The sequence below is a fragment of the Psittacula echo genome, assembly GCF_963264785.1.
Source record: "Psittacula echo genome assembly, chromosome: 19".
Lineage (NCBI taxonomy): Eukaryota > Metazoa > Chordata > Aves > Psittaciformes > Psittacidae > Psittacula > Psittacula echo.
In genome coordinates, this window is record NC_137755.1 from 3,837,693 (window position 1) to 3,856,806 (window position 19,114).

The window sequence follows — 19,114 nt, forward strand, 5'->3', positions numbered from 1 at the left end:
TCAGAGCAGCCCCGCTGCGTGCCCAGGCACCAAGATCGGAACCACCAGAGGAGCTGCTCTTGCCTCCTCCACCGGTAGCTTGTGTTCCAAGGAGCAGTTGTCGTCTCCATGTGCCTCTGGTGAAGGGTTCTGTGGGGTTCTGTGGCCTTGCACACCTGAACATGGGGTGTTCCAGAATCAGCCAACCCTGTGGTCCCATGTCTCCATGGTCATTGTGATGTCTGTGTCCCCATGGTCCCCATGTGACCCACCATATCCCTATGGTCACCCTGTCCCCATGACCCCAGCGCGTCCCTGTGCTCACTGTGTTGTAACTTTAAAACTTAAACCAACAATAGTGTGTGTGCCTTTAGCATAGTAGAATAGGCCAAACTGTTCTTACTAATGTGTAGAGAGAAAGGAATGTTTGGCTGATGGGGAAAGGAACATCACGGGACTGATACCAGCTAAGGAGACAGTAAATACCACCAAGGATGCCAGCCTTCAGGATAGCAGAGTGGCGCCCAGCGTGGAGCGAGCCTGGAACAGAGCAGAAGCAAGGACATACCAACTGCTAACTGGGCACTAGGACATTGCAAGCGTGCGCAACCACTGAGGTCATTCAGTAAACACAGAGGAAGACTATCGGTGCCCGCTCAGCAAGAAAGCGCATGCGTAACCAGGATGCAAATATTATAACTAGTTCCTGGAAAAGCTGTGAATATGCATGACTATGCTAAATATAGAGCTGCTGTCGGCAAGTACCGGGTGTGCTCACCTTTGTGAAACGATTCACGTGTGCGCCCAGCGCTGCAATAAAGAATGCTGCTTTCTGAAACTCCACATTGAGCCTTAGAGAGTTTCTCTGACTGACTTTGATGGTAACAATTTGGTGCCTGAACAGGGACACTCAGCCGTGTTTCCCACGGATCTGGGGAGTCTCTGGGACCTTCACGCCAGCATTGGGGGAGTTTTCCTGAAACCCAGAACCAATCTCAGGACCTTGGGGAGACCTTGATTTAATTTCTTTAAAAGGGCATCCTTTTTGGTCTCTTTCCACGTAAGGCACAGAGGGACGCCCTGCGCGGTGGGTAAAAGGCTGTTTAGTTTTGGTCGTCCGGATTTTGATATTTGGTGGAGGTCAGGATCATGGGTACCACTGCCTCCAAAGGGGGCATCCTGAAAAGGTCCCCACTGGGTTGCATTTTGTAACAATCTGGGTGGAGGTCAGAACCACTGCCTCCATGGGGGTGGTTGAAGAAATCCCCATTGGGTTGCATTTCACAACACTGGAAACAAATCGGTGAACCCCCGCGTGGTTCGGTCACTCAGGAGACTTTGGAACAAAGTGGTGGACCCCCGAGGGGTTTGGTTACTCAGGAGACTCTGCTAAAATGCGGTGGTCAGAGGTGAATGTTATCCTTGAGAGGAGAAGGAAAGTGGGATGAAGTAGCTTATGCAGAAATGTGTTTCACTTTGAGATATCATCTGGAACGGCAAAAGGATTGCAGTTTTAATTTTGCACTCCAGGACCTGTCTGTATTGTCCTTGGAGAAAGACAGTGAAATTTGCTTAAATGCTGTTGCTCTTTGTGCACCATAGGATACTAAACGTCTGCGGAATGCAGAGGAGGATTTGGATTTGATGGCAGCTCTCTAGAGAAGGGGTACTGTGAATAATGGGGCTGAAGGTGCTGACAATGAGAATCAAGCACAAGCACCAGCACAGGCACCAGAGATATTGGGGGGGGGAGGGGCTGGCTGAAGGATTTTGCCCTTCAGCAGGGCAAACTAGGGGAAAATGAGGGGAAACTGTGATTGCACCTTTAAGTCAAGCTGTGCGTAATGATGGTCTGCTCACGATGAAGATTTCCTTTACCTTCTAGATTCAAAGAGTTGGAAACAGGGGCAGGCTGGTACAGGTGATACAGTCGTGGGAGTCTATTATAGACCTCCTGATGAGGATGAAGGAGTTGATGAGGCTTTCTACAGGCAACTGAATGCAGCCTCTCAACTACATGCCTTGGTCCTCATGGGGGATTTTAACTACCCCGATATTTGCTGGAAGACTCACACAGCCAGTCATTCACAGTCTATCAGGTTCCTCCAGTGCACTGATAACTTCTTAATGCAAATGGTGGACAAACCAACTAGGAGAGGAGCGCTGCTGGATCTAGTACTCACCAACAAGGAGGGTCTGGTTGAAGTGGTGATGGTCAATGGCAGCCTTGGCTGCAGTGACCATGAGATGGTGGAGTTTAGGATCCTGTGTGGGAGGAATAGAATACCTAGCAAGGCCACAATTCTGGATTTCCGAAGGGCCAACTTTGGCCTCTTCAATCAATTGCTAAGGGAAGTCTCATGGGAAAGGGTACTAGGTGGTACAGGGGCTCAAGATAGTTCGTCAGCATTCAAGGACCACTTCTTTCAAGCTCAGGATCAGAGCGTCCCAATGGGTAGGAAATCAAGTAAGGGAGCCTGGAGACAAGCATGGTTAAACAAGGAACTGCTGGGCAAACTCATGCAGAAAAAGAGAATCTATGGATTATGGAAGGAGGGGCTGGCCACTTGGGAGGAATATAGGACTGTTGTTAGAGGATGTAGGGAGGCAATTAGGACAGCTAAGGCCTCCTTTTAACTTAATCTTGCAAGTCGGGTTAAGGACAATAGAAAGGGCTTCTTCAAATACATAGCGGATAAAACTAACACAAGAGGCAATATAGGCCCACTGCTGAATGAGGAGGGTGCCCTGGAGACAGAGGATATAAAGAAGGCAGAGGTGCTGAATGCCTTCTTTGCCTCTGTCTTTATTCCTGCAGACTCTCCCCGGGGGCCCCAGATTCCCATTGCCCCAGAAAGAGTCAGGATAAAGGAGGAGTTTGCTTTGGTAGATGAGGATTGGGTTAGGGATCAGTTAAGCAATCTGGACATCTATAAATCGATGGGTCCGGATGGAATACACCCACGAGTGCTGAGGGAGCTGGCGGAGGTCATTGCTAGGCCACTCTCCATCATCTTTGGTAAGTCGTGGGAAACAGGAGAGGTGCCTGAGGATTGGAGGATGGCAAATGTCATGCCAGTCTATAAGAAGGGCCAAAAGGAGGACGCGGGTAATTATAGACCAGTCAGCCTTACCTCCATCCCTGGAAAGGTGATGGAACAACTTAGTCTTGACACCATCTCTAGACATATCAAGGATGAGGGGGTCATTAAGAGTAGCCAACATGGTTTTACCAAGGGGAAGTCATGTTTGACCAACCTTATAGCCTTCTATGAGGAAGTAACTAGGTGGATGGATGATGGTAGAGCGGTGGATGTGGTTTTCCTTGATTTCAGTAAGGCATTTGATACTGTCTCCCACAGCATCCTCATAGATAAGCTAAGGAAGTGTGGGCTTGATGATCAGGTAGTGAGGTGGATCAAGAACTGGTTGAAAGGAAGAAGGCAGAGAGTTGTGGTCAATGGGGCAGAATCTAGCTGGAGGTCTGTGACTAGTGGAGTCCCTCAGGGGTGGGTGCTGGGACCAGTGCTGTTTAATATTTTCATCAACGACCTGGATGAGGGAACTGAATGTACCCTCAGCAAGTTTGCTGATGACACTAAACTGGGAGGAGTGGCTGACACACCAGAAGGCTGTGTTGCCATTCAGCGATACCTGGGCAGGCTGAAGAGTTGGGCGGGGAGAAACTTGATGACATTCAACAAGGGCAAGTGTAGAGTCTTGCATGTGGGGAGGAACAACCCCATGTACCAGTACAGGTTGGGGGTTGACCTGCTGGAAAGTAGTGAAGGGGAAAGGGACCTGGGGGTCCTGGTGGATAGGAAGATGACCATGAGCCAGCAATGTGCCCTTGTGGCCAAGAAGGCCAATGGCATCCTAGGGTGCATTAGAAAGGGTGTGGTTAGTAGGTCAAGAGAGGTTCTCCTCCCCCTCTACTCTGCCTTGGTGAGGCCGCATCTGGAATATTGTGTCCAGTTCTGGGCCCCTCAGTTCAAGAAGGACGGGGAATTGCTTTAAAGAGTCCAGTGCAGGGCAACTAAGATGATTAAGGGAGTGGAACATCTCCCTTATGAGGAGAGGCTGAGGGAGCTGGGTCTCTTTAGCTTGGAGAACAGGAGACTGAGGGGTGAACTCATCAGTGTTTACAAATATGTAAAGGATGAGTGTCAGGATGATGGAGCTAGGCTTTTCTCAGTGATGTCCAGGGATAGGACAAGGGGTAATGGGTGTAAACTGGAGCATAAGAGGTTCCATGTGAACATCAGGAAAAACTTCTTTACTGTATGAGTGACAGAGCACTGGAACAGGTTGCCCAGGGGGGTTGTGGAAAATCCTACGTTGGAGATATTCAAGGCCCAGCTGGACAAGTTCCTGTGTGATGTACTCTAGGTTACCCTGCTCTTGCAGGGGGGTTGGAGTAGATGAGCTTTTGAGCTCCCTTCCAACCCTTGGGATTCTGTGATTCTGGTATTCTCCATTCACCATTGATGGATCCATGGAGTGCCAGGTGTGAGGTTCCCGACAGCAGGGCTCTGCCCAGGGGCATCTCTGCCTCTGCAGGGTCTCAGGAGCAGCTCACACAAGTCCTGACAAGACTCTCGGTGCCTTCTCCAAAGCAGAGAAGGAAATTCCCAGCTCCCACTGCCCAACCTGCCCACCAAGAGTGGAAAACGTCAAAGCTCAGGATCCTTCCCTATCAGGCAATCACTGCCTCAGTGTCTTTCAGAAGGACCCTCAGAGTGATGTGGAGCTCTGAACAACTCTGACCCACACAGCACCCTCTCCAGTGCACAAGAACACTTTTCCTTCCCTGCCAGGGGTTCTTCCTTCCCCCACAGCTTTCCCTCTGGCACCATGGGGAGCTCCCGGGCAGGCTGAGTGCTGACCCTGGCAGGCAGCAGAGTCCCTGCCCCTGCACACAGCCCCTGGGCTGCAGGCACCCTGCTCGCAAGGACAGCGCTGGGCAACCCTGCCTGCACACCCACATTCACAGCCTGCAGCCAGCCCTGGGACAAGGGACCTGCCTTGTCCTGTCCCTCGCATGGTGCAGAGGGAAGCCCTGCTCTGCAGCACATCCTGCTCCTTATCTACACAGAGAAACCAAGAGAGTCCTCCTGACAGATCCCATGGACTGTCCGAGGCAGCAGCTTGAGCAGATCCCTCCAGGAACTGCAGCTGCATTGCCCTGCACCCAGAGCCTTACCATGCACAGGGCTGGGAAGGTTTCTCCTGCAGGGAGCTCTCAGCATCCTCCACTGCCAAGTGCCTTTAAGCTCTCTGAGGCTCGCAGGTCTCCCCTGGGTGCCTGCAGGCAGTGCCCCAGCCCTGCTCCTGGCCAGAGCTGTCTCTCTGCAGCACTGCCCGCTTGCCAGCATCTCTCTGCGTCCCAGGAGCCAGGCCCAGCTCAGCAGCAGAGGCCCAGCCCAAGGTGGCTCTGCCTCTGCCCTGCTGAGCTCCCACCGGGGCTGCCTGGGGCTCTAGGGAACACCATGGGAAACAGCCTGAAGCAAGCACTGCTGTTCCCTCCCTCAGCTGGCAGACACACTGCCTGCCTGCAGTGTCATTGCTATGAGGAGAGACAGAGGTTGGTCTGAACAATGAGAGTTTGTAGAATCATGGAAACATTTATGCTGGAAAAGACCCTTAAGAATATCGAGTCCACCATTAACCGAATGCTGGCAAGTCAACACATGAACCATGTCCATTAGAACATGTCTTTTATATACCTCCAGGGATGGTGACACAACCACTCCAGCAGGAAGCCAGTTTCTTATCCCATCATCAGAGAGGACAGGCAGGTCAGGACAGGCTGGGATCTCCTTTACCCCTGCTGAAGGAAGGGATTCAGCCTACTCAGTTGAGGCATCTCCTCCCGGGATTGTAGCCCTGGGGCTGGAAGGGGACTCAGCTCCCTCCCATGAACACCACAAACCCACAGGAGATCTCACTTCCTCAGAAGGTGAAAATGTACCATTCTAGAGATGATGTCTTAATCAGATGAGATACCTCACAGAGGTAGGGGAAGCAGCAACAGCAGTGTTGGAAACACTACATGATGTCAAAGTTCCACCTGAGCAATGTCAGAAACCAAGTAAAAACCAGCACATCAATGCTCCCACCCAACGTGGTGTTGGCCGCAAATTTACACGTCCCAGTATGGAGCAGTATGGACCAGTTTGCACCAGTACAGACCAACATAGGCCACTATGGCCCCAGATACTGCTGGGGTTTCAATATCCCAGTGTTCCCAGTCCCTGCTGCAGGTCTTCCCCCTTGCAGCTGTGCTCAACTCCCAATCCCTCCCAACGCTCCCACTACCTGCTGCAGGTGCTCCCAGTCCTTCCCAGTCCCTCCCAGTGCTCCCAGTCCCTGCCACAGGTGCTCCTGCTCATCCCCCACATGACCTCCTGCTCATCCCCCACATGACCTCCTTGGTCTTTTTCAGAAGGACACCCCAAATTAGGCAACCCCCACTCTGGGGCTGGCCCTGACGACTCCCTGATAGCAGAGGGGGGGAGTTGGGGTGCCCCATAGGGTGTGATCTGGGGGCAACAAGGAGCAATTTGGGGGTGGGTGGCTTTTGGGGGGGGAGCAGCTTTCTAGGGGCACCCCCAGTTGGGGGTGGGGGTGTTTGGTGGGGCCCCTCCAGGATTTTCCGTCCTCAGGTTCATTTGGCAGGGCCCATGGTGATGGTGGGGTGCAGTTCACTTTGGAGGTGCTACAGGCCACCCATTTGGGGGTCCTGCCTGCTTGTCTGTTGCTTCAAGGAGATTTCGGGTCCCCTAGGATTCTAGGGGGCACCACGATTGCTTTGGCTGCCTCCAGGGCCCTTTATTGGGGTGCCACTCTTGGAGGGTCCAAGCCCCCCGACACCCTGAATTCACTACTGAACCCAAAGCAATGTTGGGGTCCCCCCAGTGGATTTGAGGTCCCACAGCATTTGGGGGACCCCAGGGCACGTGCTGGGGGGACCCCACTTTTCAGACCACCCCTTTTTCAGGGACCTCCTGGCAGCTACGCTGAGCCGGGGCGGATTTGGAGCTGCAGGGTTTGGGTTTGGGGGATTCGGGGCTCCCCGCTGGGATTTTGGGGTGCAGGGGGGGCTGGGTCCTGGGGTGCCGGGTTCTGGGGTCCCACCTGGCTGCAGGTGCTTATGCAGAGCCAAAAGCCTCTTGAGGTGCTTCTTGTGCTGCTCCTTCAGGTCCCGGCGCTGCTGCCCCTGCAGCGGCTTCACTCGGCCTCGTGCTGCTGGATGCGCAGGGCAGGCACAGGAGATGCAGCCTCCGAGGGAGGGCTCTCCTCTGCACTGGTTCCTGCAGGGCTCTGGCTCCTTCAATAGCCCACGCTCAGCGTGGGGGCCCCGTCACAATGGGTGTCTCCACAGCGACCCCCAGGGCTTTGTGATGGTGGCAGCATCATGCCCATGGCACTGGGCACCCAGAGGGGCTTCCTGAAGGGTTCCGTGGGGTTCCGTGGCCTCGCACACCTGAATACGGAGTGTTCCAGAATCAGCCACCCCTGTGGTCCCCATGTCCCCAAGGTCATTGTGATGCATGAACCCTGACTGGGTCCATGGGGTGCTCTGGAGGTGCTGCAGGCACTCTCTGGGCATCTCTAGGGGCATCCCTGGGTTGCTCTGGGCATCCTGAGGATGCTCTGGGGGTGCTTTAGGTGTCACCACAGACCAAATCCCTCCCAAATCTGGCAAACCTGGGGTTTATTGGTTTTTTTACTCCAACCTTGCCATGAGCAGGGAGCACTTTCTCCATCCTGACCCTTATTCAATAGAATTTCTCTCCCTCTCATCCAATCTCTATTAAATCTGTGGTAAATCCAGGAAAAGCTGCCTCTCTGCTTGCCTTGAACCAGGAAAGACCCGCTGCCGAATGAATGTCATTCTGGGCAGCCTGTGACAGTGTCCCACATCGCTCACAGGGAAGAACTTCCTCCTAAGGTTTTATCTTATTCACCCCCCTGTCAACTTAAAGCCGTTCCCACTTGTCTGACCACTACACACCCTTGTAAAGAATCCCCCTCCAGCTTTCCTGTAGGCATCAAACGTGGTCACGTCCCTTGCGCTGCCCTTCCCTCCCCTGCCCACATCCCTCCATCCCGCAGGGGGGCAGAGAGACCCCGCAGCCGCTCCAGGGGAAAACTGGGGGGAGTCACTCGTGACGCCCAGATCCCTCCTCGGGGCAGGCTGGGTATTGGTCGGTGAGTGGTGAGCAATTGTATTCTCTCCCCTTGTTCTTCCCCTCACCATTATTGTTACTGGCGGTAGCAGCAGTGGGTTTCAGTTATCCCTTAGTTACTGGACTGCTCTTATCTCAACCCATGGCAGTTACATTCTTTTCATTCTCCTCCCCTTCCCTCTGGAGCCTGGGGGGGGTGGGGGTGGGGATGGAGGTCAGAGGGAGGTGGGGGGAGAGGAAGGAGAGTGAGCGAGCGGCTGTGTGGTTCTCAGTTACCGGCTGGGCTAAACCATGACACTCCCCAGACCCACAAATACCCCCCAAGTGACCCCCATCGAGCCACATCTGCCTGCCAAGTGACCCCCCAGAGACCCCCAGACACACAACTGCCCCCCATGTGACCCCAAATTGACTCCCCAGACCAACCACTGCGACCCAAGTGACCCTGAAGTGACCCTGCAGACCCACAACTGCCCCCAAATGACCACCAAGTAACCACCTAGACCCCCAACTGTCCCCAAATTGACCCCCACGTGACCCCCATCGAGCCACAGCTGTCCCCCAAGTGATGCCAAATTGACTCCCCAGACCCACAACTGCCTCACAAGTGACCCCCCCCATGTGACCACCCAGAGCCACAACTGCCCCCCAAGAGACCTGAAGTGACCACCCAGACACACAACTGCTCCCCAAGTGACCCCAAATTGACTCCCCAGACCCACAACTGCCCCACAAGTTACCCCAAGTAAGCACCCAGACCCACAAGTGCCCCACATGTGACCCTCCAGACCCACAAATGCCCCCCCAAGTGACTCCAAATTGACTCCATAGACCAAAAACTGCCCCTCAAGTGACCCCCCAGTGACTTCCAGAACCACAACTGCCCCCAAGTGACCCTAAAGATATCCCCATAGAGCCAAAAACTGCCCCCCAAGTGACCCCAAATTGACTCCCCAGACCCACATCTGCCTGCCAAGTGACCACCCAGGCAAACAACTGCCCCCCCAAGTGACTCCCCAGACTCAAAACTGCCTCCCAAGTGACACCCTAGACCCACAACTGCCCCCTAAGTGACCCCTGAGTAAACCCGCAGACCCACAACTGTCATTCAAGTGACCCCCCAGGTGTCCACCCAGACGCACAACAAACCCAAGTGACCCCCAAGTGGCACGTCAGACCTACACCTCCACCTCCAGTGACCTCCCAGTCACCCCCAAACCCACTCCTGCCCCCCAAATGACTCCCCAGACCTGCAACTGCCCAGCCAGTCACCCCCCCGACCTACAACTGCCCCTCAAGTGACCCCCAAGTGACCCCCAGACCCACAACTGCCCCCCAGGTTGGGGGTCAGAGAATCCTGGCATCCCGGAGGCACGGATGGGTTTGGGGGGAGCAAACTTTCCCGGTTGGTTCCATTTCAGCCTGAGCAGCGCCAGCAGGAACATCCAAAGAGCTTTTTGCTCCTCTTGTCCTGAGCCCTGCTCTGCGGGGCTGTCAGAGCCATGGCAGTGCAGCGCTGAGCTTCCTCTGCTGCCCCCTGCCGGCAGGCTGTGCACAAGGGCAGTGCCCATCAGCTCTCGTGGCTCTGCAGCAGCAGCAGCGGTGCTTTGGCTCCGCGCTCCGGTGAGCACAGGGTTTACACAGCTTGTCTGAACCGGAGCCCGTTGTGAACAGGAAGAGACCATTCGGGAGGAAAAAGGGGGTTAAACAGTGCCCGCATTGCCTTCTTCTCTGTGAGGCCGTGTTCTGCTCCTGCAATCCAGTCAGGCCGTGGTTGTGCTGATGACCTTCACCAAGGCATGGGCTGCCTGATTTTTGTCTGGTGCTCATCCTTTTCCTCTTGCCTTTTAAAATAACAGCAGCAGGGTTTGTTTTCTTTCCCAATCTCTTCTGTTTTCAAGGCAGTTGATTCTTTTAGGGCACCTGAAGGGTTTGGCTCAGAATAAGCAGCCATCCTTGCACACCTCCTGACAGCGTATCAACAATATTCAGTGAATCCTGTCAAGCACAGTCAAGTCTGTCACAGCTGCTGTGCTGCCATGTGGGGATTGTGGTTTGGTTGGTAGGAGATGGATTTGAAAGCAGGAAAAGGACAGAAAGCATTCATGTTGTTTACTGCCAAGCACGTTGCTGCTGTGACTCCCAAACCATCGGTTTCAAATGCTCCCTTGCACAACTGTTGTTGAACTTTCCCTGTGCTAAGAAAGTAAGTTGTTGGGACTTCTTCCTTTTTAAAAGAAATGAAGAATGGTGCAGAACTTCCAAGTGAACTGTTTGACCTGAATATGGATCTGGTTCCAGTGCTGTTATCCAGGAGATAAGAAACAGCTTCTTTTGTTCGACTAATTTTTACAAGTGGTGAACCGGTTCAGAATTGTGTGTTTCCTTCATAATTTTTTGGTCTGCTTTCCTTTATGGTTGTTTTTGAATGGTGTTCCCTAGGCCACAGTGGTGCTCAGTAGCTGTGCAGTAGTGTGCTTGCCTTGCTACAGGAAAAATCTTCCTCCTCCTGTTGTTTCACTCCAGAATAGGAAGGGTGAGCACCAGCTTCTGTCATCTGGATGAATGTGTCTGTGTGCTTACGCTTTTAAGATAGCTGGGTGATGTAGTTTCTCGCTACTCGTGTGATGAGGGACAGAAGCACTAGTTCCCTCCGAACTAGGGTCAAGACATAGAGCATTCACGGAATGCGGGTCAACAACGATTTATTGCGCAGTTACAATCCTTGTATCTGTTGCCCAAGGACCTCCCCAGAGTCAGCTGGTTCCTGTCCCTCCTGGCAACTTCCCTCACATCACGTGATCTTCCGTGCGCCAATCCCTACATCTCCCCCGCCTCAAGACTAGAAAACTCAGGGTTTTAACAGCTATTCCAGATAACAACTTATAACTCTAATTAACTAAGTAAGGAAGGTTCGTGTAACTAAGTATTCACACATGGTGCGTAACTCATAACTCTAATTAACCAAGTAAGAAAGGTTTGTGCAACTAAGTATTCACACACGGTGTGTATTACATAATCAAGCGAGAAAGAAACAAACATAAACACAGAGCGTCAGCCTAAAGGGACCTAGACGCAGATGTTTCCGGCCTGAGAGTTGTCATATTCAACGGCCGGCTACAAGGTTCGTAAGGCACGTTGTGACTGGATCCGTGAGTGAAGTCATCTGGACACACAAGGGCCAGGGATGTCATTTCGCACCTCTTTCCATCACTCTCTCCCAGATACAGCCCAGCGCCAGTCACCACCTGTGAAATATAGCTCAAATACAAACTTACAGGCACAACTACAAGTACGGTAATAACCATTTTGCCGGTACCCAGCGTAGCCCAGTCTCACCCTCTACACAGGCATAGCCCCACCCGTGAGCACGTAGGGCAAATGGACCTATCTTACCCTTTTCCGGATCTTTCACCCGTACCTGTGGATACGGGGGTTTGTCTAGAGGTGGGGCAAAGTGCGAGCTCATCGGGGATTGTTCACTTGATCCACGCGAGAATTGATTTAAACTAGTCAGAGCAGAAAGCAAAAGTCGGCGCACACGGCTTGCGGGATTTTCTCCGGGCACGGACTCCCCCGCCTCAAGACACACAAGGCGAGCTTTCAGAGTCCGGTGTGCACGTTCAACGATAACTTGGCCAGTGCTGTTATGAAGACAACCGGTCTTATGCTCAATGCCCCACTGTCGTAAAAACGAGGCCACCAGTTGACTTGAATATGCTGGGCCGTTGTCAGTCTTGATCTGGCTAGGGACTCCCAAAATCACCATGACCTCACGCCAATGCAAAATGGCCGCTTTGGCGTCTTGCTTGCGTTGTGCCGTAGCCAAGATGACACTGCTACAGGTATCAACCGTGACATGTAAATAGCGCATAAAAACTGGAGCGCAACAGTCAGGGACTGGCAGACCTTGTGCAACACGGTCTGCACTATTGTTACCTTCAGTTAGGAGTCCAGGGATGTGCGAATGACTATTACAGTGTTTTGGGCAAATTTCAGCAGCTCGCTCAGACAAAGCCTGAAAAAGGACTTGCGCACACTCCATCGTAGTCTCAATGGCTAATGGGGTCCGCAGACCACTGTCGTAGCACAGTAGCTACAGTATATGCTTCCAGAAATCGAACTGCTATTGGCTAGACGTAACCAGTATAGATTGTGATTGGCTCAGAAGTGCAGTCCACACATTTTGAAGCAGATAACAAGCTAGCTAAAATTATCCATTCGCTACCTTTCTCACATAACTTGCAGTTTCACCATCCCGCTCCCACATCTTGTTAGCCTTGAGCAAACGCCAGGTTCCTTATTCTACTGCACGTAACTGTCCTTTAGTAACCTAAGGCTAGGCCTTGCAGCCTGGGTAACTTGAATTCAGACCTTGCAACTTAACTCAGAGTTTGGCTAAGACCAAACTGCTGGGATTGCTCACATGTCGATTGTTCAGCTGTATTCTTCATAACCACCATCTCCTAAGGTTAAGACGTCTGGGTTGGTCACAAAATGTCCACCATCCCTTAGCGACTCCACAATTCCCTCTTTTTGTTTTTGAGCAAACCAGACGGATGTTTCTTAACCATAGATATCACACACCGCAACATATAACTTGCTACTAATACAAATAAAACTAACACACGTAATAAAAATATACAGAAACAAAATCAAAATCGTTAAAATGACAATAAACACCATTAGTCCACCTTTTACTGGAGCAACCAGCCAACCTGTCAGTCCCCATTCACCTAACAAATTGTCCAGCCAAAAGGCTTGCCCATCCTCATACACCATGTGTAAGATCTTAGCATGTTTCCATATTTCTTCAACATAGGCCAATCACAGGCTGCTGGGTCTGCCATTTTTCTCCTGGATGGCTCTCTGATAACAGGGGAGGCCATCCCCTCACATCAAGGTCTGGCATGGCATGTGTCCCCACCGCTCCACGCCTGCTGGGTTGCAGCCAGCAGCGGAGCTAAAGGTTCTTCTTGGTGGCAAACACAGAGGCCAACCCAGTCTTGCCCTTGACTGTGGCAGCAGGCATTTGGTCAACCTCAGTTCTTGTACCTTGTTGTCAATGCAGAGTTTCACCTGCTTCATCCAGTAACAAGTTGGTATTGTGGCTAAGCACACACAGATTGACATTACCAGAGTAACTATTACAGGTTACAACAGCATGTTGAAAATGCTGATGGCAGTGAGAAACCAGCCAAAGAACTTTCTTGCCAGTGGAGTTCTCCCTCCCTCTTAATTTGTTCCATTACCTGCTTTATAACACTACCATTGTATTAGAATCTTTCTAGCTTTTGTCTTAGCATTTTCTAGCAGCTGCTGCAAATTTGCATGCTCTAACATCTCTTTTACAAGTAACAAATCAACACAATACAAGGTATAGTTTCTCATTAGCAACTGGCTAGTAAATACAGGTGGTTTTATACACAAAATCACAGCCTCTAATAATAGCTACGTTACAAGCACACATATTCGAGTTGTTACTTTTCAGTTGCCCCCAAGTGATGTCCTGCAATCATTCATTTTTCTCCTCCTCTATCTCATTCTGCTCGGGGTATTCACTGTCAGCTCCTGTAGCTGAGGCATCGGGTTCCTCCACTTGTCTGTCCAGCTCATGGCAAGGCTTGACAAACTTTGCAGGCAGCTGCCATGCACCTGTAGGTAGGAGGACACAAACATACCCCCTCTCCCAGGCTATCAGCTCTTGAGAAGGAGTTGGGTTAAAGTGATTCAAAGACATCCTGATGGGAAAGGAATGTGAAGCTACAGCTGCCTGCCTGCTTAGCAGCAGCCATAAATACCTGCCAGCAACAGCACCTTGCATTAACCCTTTCTTGTCCAAAATGTTAATCTGCTACCCATTAAAACTTTTACACAAACCCAACAACAAAAAATATACAGAACACTGTCCGCCCTCAACACACACACACACACACACACACATATGGGATCCCACAAGCAAACTCTATACAATTACAATATTTGAAACACAAAACCCAGTCAATCACCTCTCCTACTACACGCAACGTGGCGTAAGGACCCTGTGAAGACAATCAAAAATCAGTTCCAAGCAGCATCATCGCAGTGTGAGGTGGCAGGCTCAACTTCAGCAGGCGTCCCCAGAGGCTCTGCCTCCCCCACATCGCATGAGCCTTGGGCTTTTACACTGACCAAAATGCACACTCGTTCCAATGCAGGTGGCCAGCCTACATCGGAAGAAGTGGTATCACAGTATCACAGTATGTTAGAGATTGGAAGGGACCTCAAAAGATCATCTAGTCCAATCCCCCTGCCAGAGCACGAACACCTAGGTAAGGTTACACGGGAATGTGTCCAGGCGGGTTTTGAATGTCTCCAGAGAAGGAGACTCCACAACCTCCCTGGGCAGCCTGTTCCAGTGCTCCGTCACCCTCACTGAGAAGAAGTTTCTTCTCAAGTTTAAGTGGAACCTCTTGTGTTCCAGTTTATACCCATTACCCCTTGTCTTATCACTGTTTGCCATTGAGAAGAGCCTGGCTCCATCCTCATGACACTCCCCCTTTATATATTTATAGACACTAATAAGGTCCCCCCGCAGTCTCCTCTTCTCCAAACTATAGAGACCCAGCTCCCTCAGCCTTTCCTCATAAGGGAGATGCTCCACTCCCTTAATCATCTTTGTCGCCCTGCGCTGGACTCTCTCCAGAAGGTCCCTGTCCTTCTTGAACTGAGGGGCCCAGAACTGGACACAATATTCCAGGTGCGGTCTCACCAGGGCAGAGTAGAGGGGAAGGAGGACCTCTCTCGACCTACTGACCACCCCCCTTCTAATACACCCCAGGATGCCATTGGCCTTCTTGGCCACAAGGGCACAGTGCTGGCTCATGGTCATCCTGCCGTCCACTAGGACCCCCAGGTCCCTCTCCCCTACACTACTCTCTAACAGGTCGTTCCCCAACCTATACTGGAACCTGGGGTTGTTCCTGCCCAGATGCAGGACTCTACACTTTCCCTTGTTATATTTCATCAAGTTTCTCCCTGCCCAACTCTCCAGCCTGTCCAGGTCTCGCTGGATGGCAGCACAGCCTTCTGGCGTGTCAGCCACTCCTCCCAGCTTAGTGTCATCAGCAAACTTGCTGACAGTACACTCAGTTCCCTCATCTAAATCATTGATGAATATATTAAATAATACTGGTCCCAGTACTGACCCTTGAGGCACTCCACTAGACACAGGCCTCCAACTAGACTCCGCCCCATAGGCTACAACTCTCTGGCTTCTCTCCTTCAGCCAGTTTGCAGTCCACCTCACCACCTGATCATTCAGACCACACTTCCTCAGTTTAGCTATGAGGATGCTGTGGGAGACTGTGTCAAATGATTTGCTGAAGTCAAGGTAGACCACATCCACCGCTCTGCCATCATCCATCCACCCACCGTGTTATTTCCTCATAAAAGGCTATGAGGTTGGTCAAGCATGACTTCCCCTTGGTAAAGCCATGTTGACTGCCCCTCATAACCCTCTTATCCTTGACATGCCTTAAGATGGCATCAAGGATAAGGTGTTCCATCACTTTTCCAGGGATGGAGGTGAGGCTGACCGGTCTATAGTTACCCGGGTCCTCCTTCTTGCCCTTTTTGAAGACTGGAGTGACATTTGCTTTCCTCCAGTCCTCAGGCACCTCTCCCGTTTCCCAAGACTTGGTAAAGATGATGGAGAGTGGCCTAGCAATGACTTCCGCCAGTTCCCTCAGCACCCGCGGGTGCATCCCATCTGGACCCATGGATTTATGGATGTCCAGATTGCTCAGCTGGTCTCTAACCCATTCCTCGTCGACTAAGGCAAACTGCTCCAGTGACCTGACTTCATCTGAGGTCTCAGGAGTACAGGGCTCTTCAGGACTGCCTCCGGCAGAGTAGACAGAGACAAAGAAGGCATTCAATAACTCTGACATCTCTGTATCTTCTGTCACCAGGGCACCCATCCCGTTCACCAGTGGGCCAACCTTGCCTCTGGTGTTAGTTTTATCAGCTATGTATTTGAAAAAGCTCTTTCTGCTGTCCTTGACCCCTCTTGCCAGATTTAATTCTAAGGAGGCCTTAGCCATCCTAGCTGCTTTCCTACATCCTCTAGCAGCAGCCTTATATTCCTCCCAAGTGGCCAGCCCCTCCTTCCATGACCTATAAACTCTTCCACTTGAGCATACCCAGCAGTTCCTTATTTAGCCACGCAGGTCTCCTGGCCCTCTTCCTTCACTTCCTACGTGTCGGGATGCTCTGCTCTTGAGCTTGGAATAAGCAATTCTTGAATGTCAACCAACTATCTTGGGCCCCTTTACCTTCAAGCAGCCTTGCCCATGGGATTTCCCCTAGCAATTGCTTGAAAAGGCCAAAGTTTGCCCTGCTGAAGTCCAGGGTTGCAATTCTACTTGCTATTCTACTGGTCCTACCACACAAGATCCTGAATTCCACCATCTCGTGGTCGCTGCAACCAAGGCAGCCCTCAACCTTTACTGCTTCGACCAGCCCCTCCTTGTTAGTGAGGATGAGATCCAGCAGCGCTCCTCTCCTGGTTGGCTCATCCACCATTTGCATGAGGAAGTTATCATCCATACACTGGAGGAACCTCCTGGACTGTGGCTGGGTTGCTGAGTAGTCCTTCCAGCAAACATCAGGGAAGTTAAAATCCCCCATGACGACCAGGGCCTGTGACTGTGAGGCCGCTCTCAGCTGCCTGTAGAAGGCCTCGTCAACTTCCTCACCCTGATCTGGTGGCCTGTAACAGACACCCACAACAGTATCACCCCTGCCAGCCTGCCCCTTAATTCTCACTCACAGACTCTCAACTCGCTCGTCCTCTGCCCCTGGACAGAACTCAGTACATTGCAGCTGGTCTCGCACATAAAGAGCAACCCCACCACCCCGCCTGGCTGGCCTGTCTTTCCTGAAAAGGACATAGCCCTCCATGAGTATATTCCAGTCATGTGAGCTGTCCCACCACGTCTCTGTAATTGCCACCAGATCATAATCTCCTGACTTAACACAGGTCTCCAACTCCTCCTGCGTATTTCCCATGCTGCACGCATTGGTGTACAGGCATTTCAAGGAGGGAGCTGAGCTCACCGATTCCACCCTAGGATTATAGGAGGCCTCCCAGTCTTCATCAATCCTAGAGTGCTGCCCCACTGGGGCAAGCCCAACTACAACCCCATCCCCCTTCGAATCTAGTTTAAAGCTCTCCAAATGAGCCCTGCTAATTCATGCCCCAGCATCCTTTTGCCTCGGTGAGTTAAACCTTTCCCACATGCCATCATCCGGACTGGAGCCTTATAAAACCAGCTGTTATCAAAGAATCCAAAGCCCTGCCTGCAGCACCAGTCTCGTAGCCAATTGTTTATGGACTGAATTTTCCCATTCAATCCCACATCATCACCGGAAGATGGAAGAAGTGAGGAGAAGATCACTTGAGCCCCAGACTCTTTCACCATCCGCCCCAAGGCCCTGTAGTCTTTCTTCATCCCCCTCAGACTGCGGGAAGCAGCTTCCCCCCCACCTGTCTGGAAGACCAGCAGCGGGTAGTAGTCTGTCGGGTGCACCAGGCTGGGGAGCGCCCTGGTGATATCCCTGATCGGGGCTCCAGGCAGACTACACGCTTCCCTATGATGAGGGTCAACTCTGCATATCGGGCCCTCTGTTCCTCTCAGAAGGGAATCGCCTAAGACAATGACCTTTCTTTCTTTCTTGTCAGAGGCAGTCTTGAGTCGTGAAGTCAACCGCCTTTTCTTATGTGACCTTGTAGTCTGGCCTTGCACCACATCCTCACTTACCTCTCCAGCAAGATCCAGGGCCTCAAACCTATTACAGAGGGGCACCTGGGGAAGCAGGGCAGGAAGGGAGGAAGGTTGCCCACGGTTCCGAACTGGAACTTGCTTCCAGCCCTCATCGTCTTTTTGGTCCCTTACCTCTGCGCGACAGCTACAGGGCAGGGGCTGTCTTGGGCCATCCCCCTCTGTCTGAGAGGACAGGGGGTCCATCCCCTTTTGGGGGGTATCTCCCTGGAACCGTTCCTGCTGGCATGCTAAGGAGTTACTCCACCAGTCGATCTCCCTTTCACACTCCCTGATGGTCCTCAGCGTCTCGACCTCCTCCTTAAGTTCTGCCACCAAGCTAAGCAGATCTTCTACCTGCTCACACCTCACACAGGTGAAATGCTGGCCTCCCTCCCTCGGCAGCAGCAGGCTCTGGCACTCCCTACAGCCAGAGACCTGAACAGCCACGGTTTGGGGCAGGGTCTCTGTCTGAGTTGCTACAGTCTCCTTACTGCAAGCTCTCCTTCTGGAGGCGACCATATTGGTCAGCAGTCTGGGACACCAGCAACAGGGCTCACAACACGACCGGCTTGTTCCTCCCTGTACCTGGTGCCCTCTCAGAGGCTCTTTCAAGGCAAGGGGCAGGGGTGCGGTCGCCGTTACTGTGGGAACGCCCCCTGCCACGTCAGCCGCTCTCTCGCAAGGGCTGCTGGGGCTTCGGGGATCGGGAGATGTCGGGAATCGCGATGTCTCTGCGCTGTCCCCTCTGATTTTCCTAATCTCTTCTGACCCTCGTGGTCTCTGCAGCGTGCCGGCTCCGGCTCTAGCTGTGCTAGCTCCGATCAGCTGACTGGTGTGGGTAGCCAGGGTCTGACGATCGGAAGATATCGCGCTGTACGGAAAGATAGGGCCCCTCTCCTAGTAGCCAATAGCACTTGATTTATGATGTAAGCAGACGGATGTGACGTTGTAAACCAAAGCTATATAACACCGTGCCATCAAGCAATAAACGCCATTTGCCGTCCACCACATTGGTGTTAGTGAGCTTATGGCCCGAGCGGCCCAGGGCTGGTCGCCGTGTCGTTCCTGAACCAGGTCGCTAAGTCTACGCGAAGGCAACAAGTGGTGCCGAAACCCGGGAACATCGCCTGGACGGGT

The 19,114-nt window shown here is 52.2% G+C and overlaps 1 protein-coding gene across 1 annotated transcript in view; it reads right to left on the minus strand.

The window, feature by feature from the left end:
- The window catches only part of LOC308228559 (olfactory receptor 14C36-like), a gene marked incomplete at both ends in the record, with an annotated part of 48,615 nt that overhangs the window by 18,166 nt on the left and 11,335 nt on the right, over positions 1-19,114 (minus strand). Inside the window, 2 exons of the mRNA XM_080631939.1 lie at positions 383-519; positions 7,117-7,227. Of these exons, the coding sequence (XP_080488065.1) occupies positions 383-519; positions 7,117-7,227 (248 nt within the window). The remainder of the gene's footprint in view (positions 1-382; positions 520-7,116; positions 7,228-19,114) is intronic.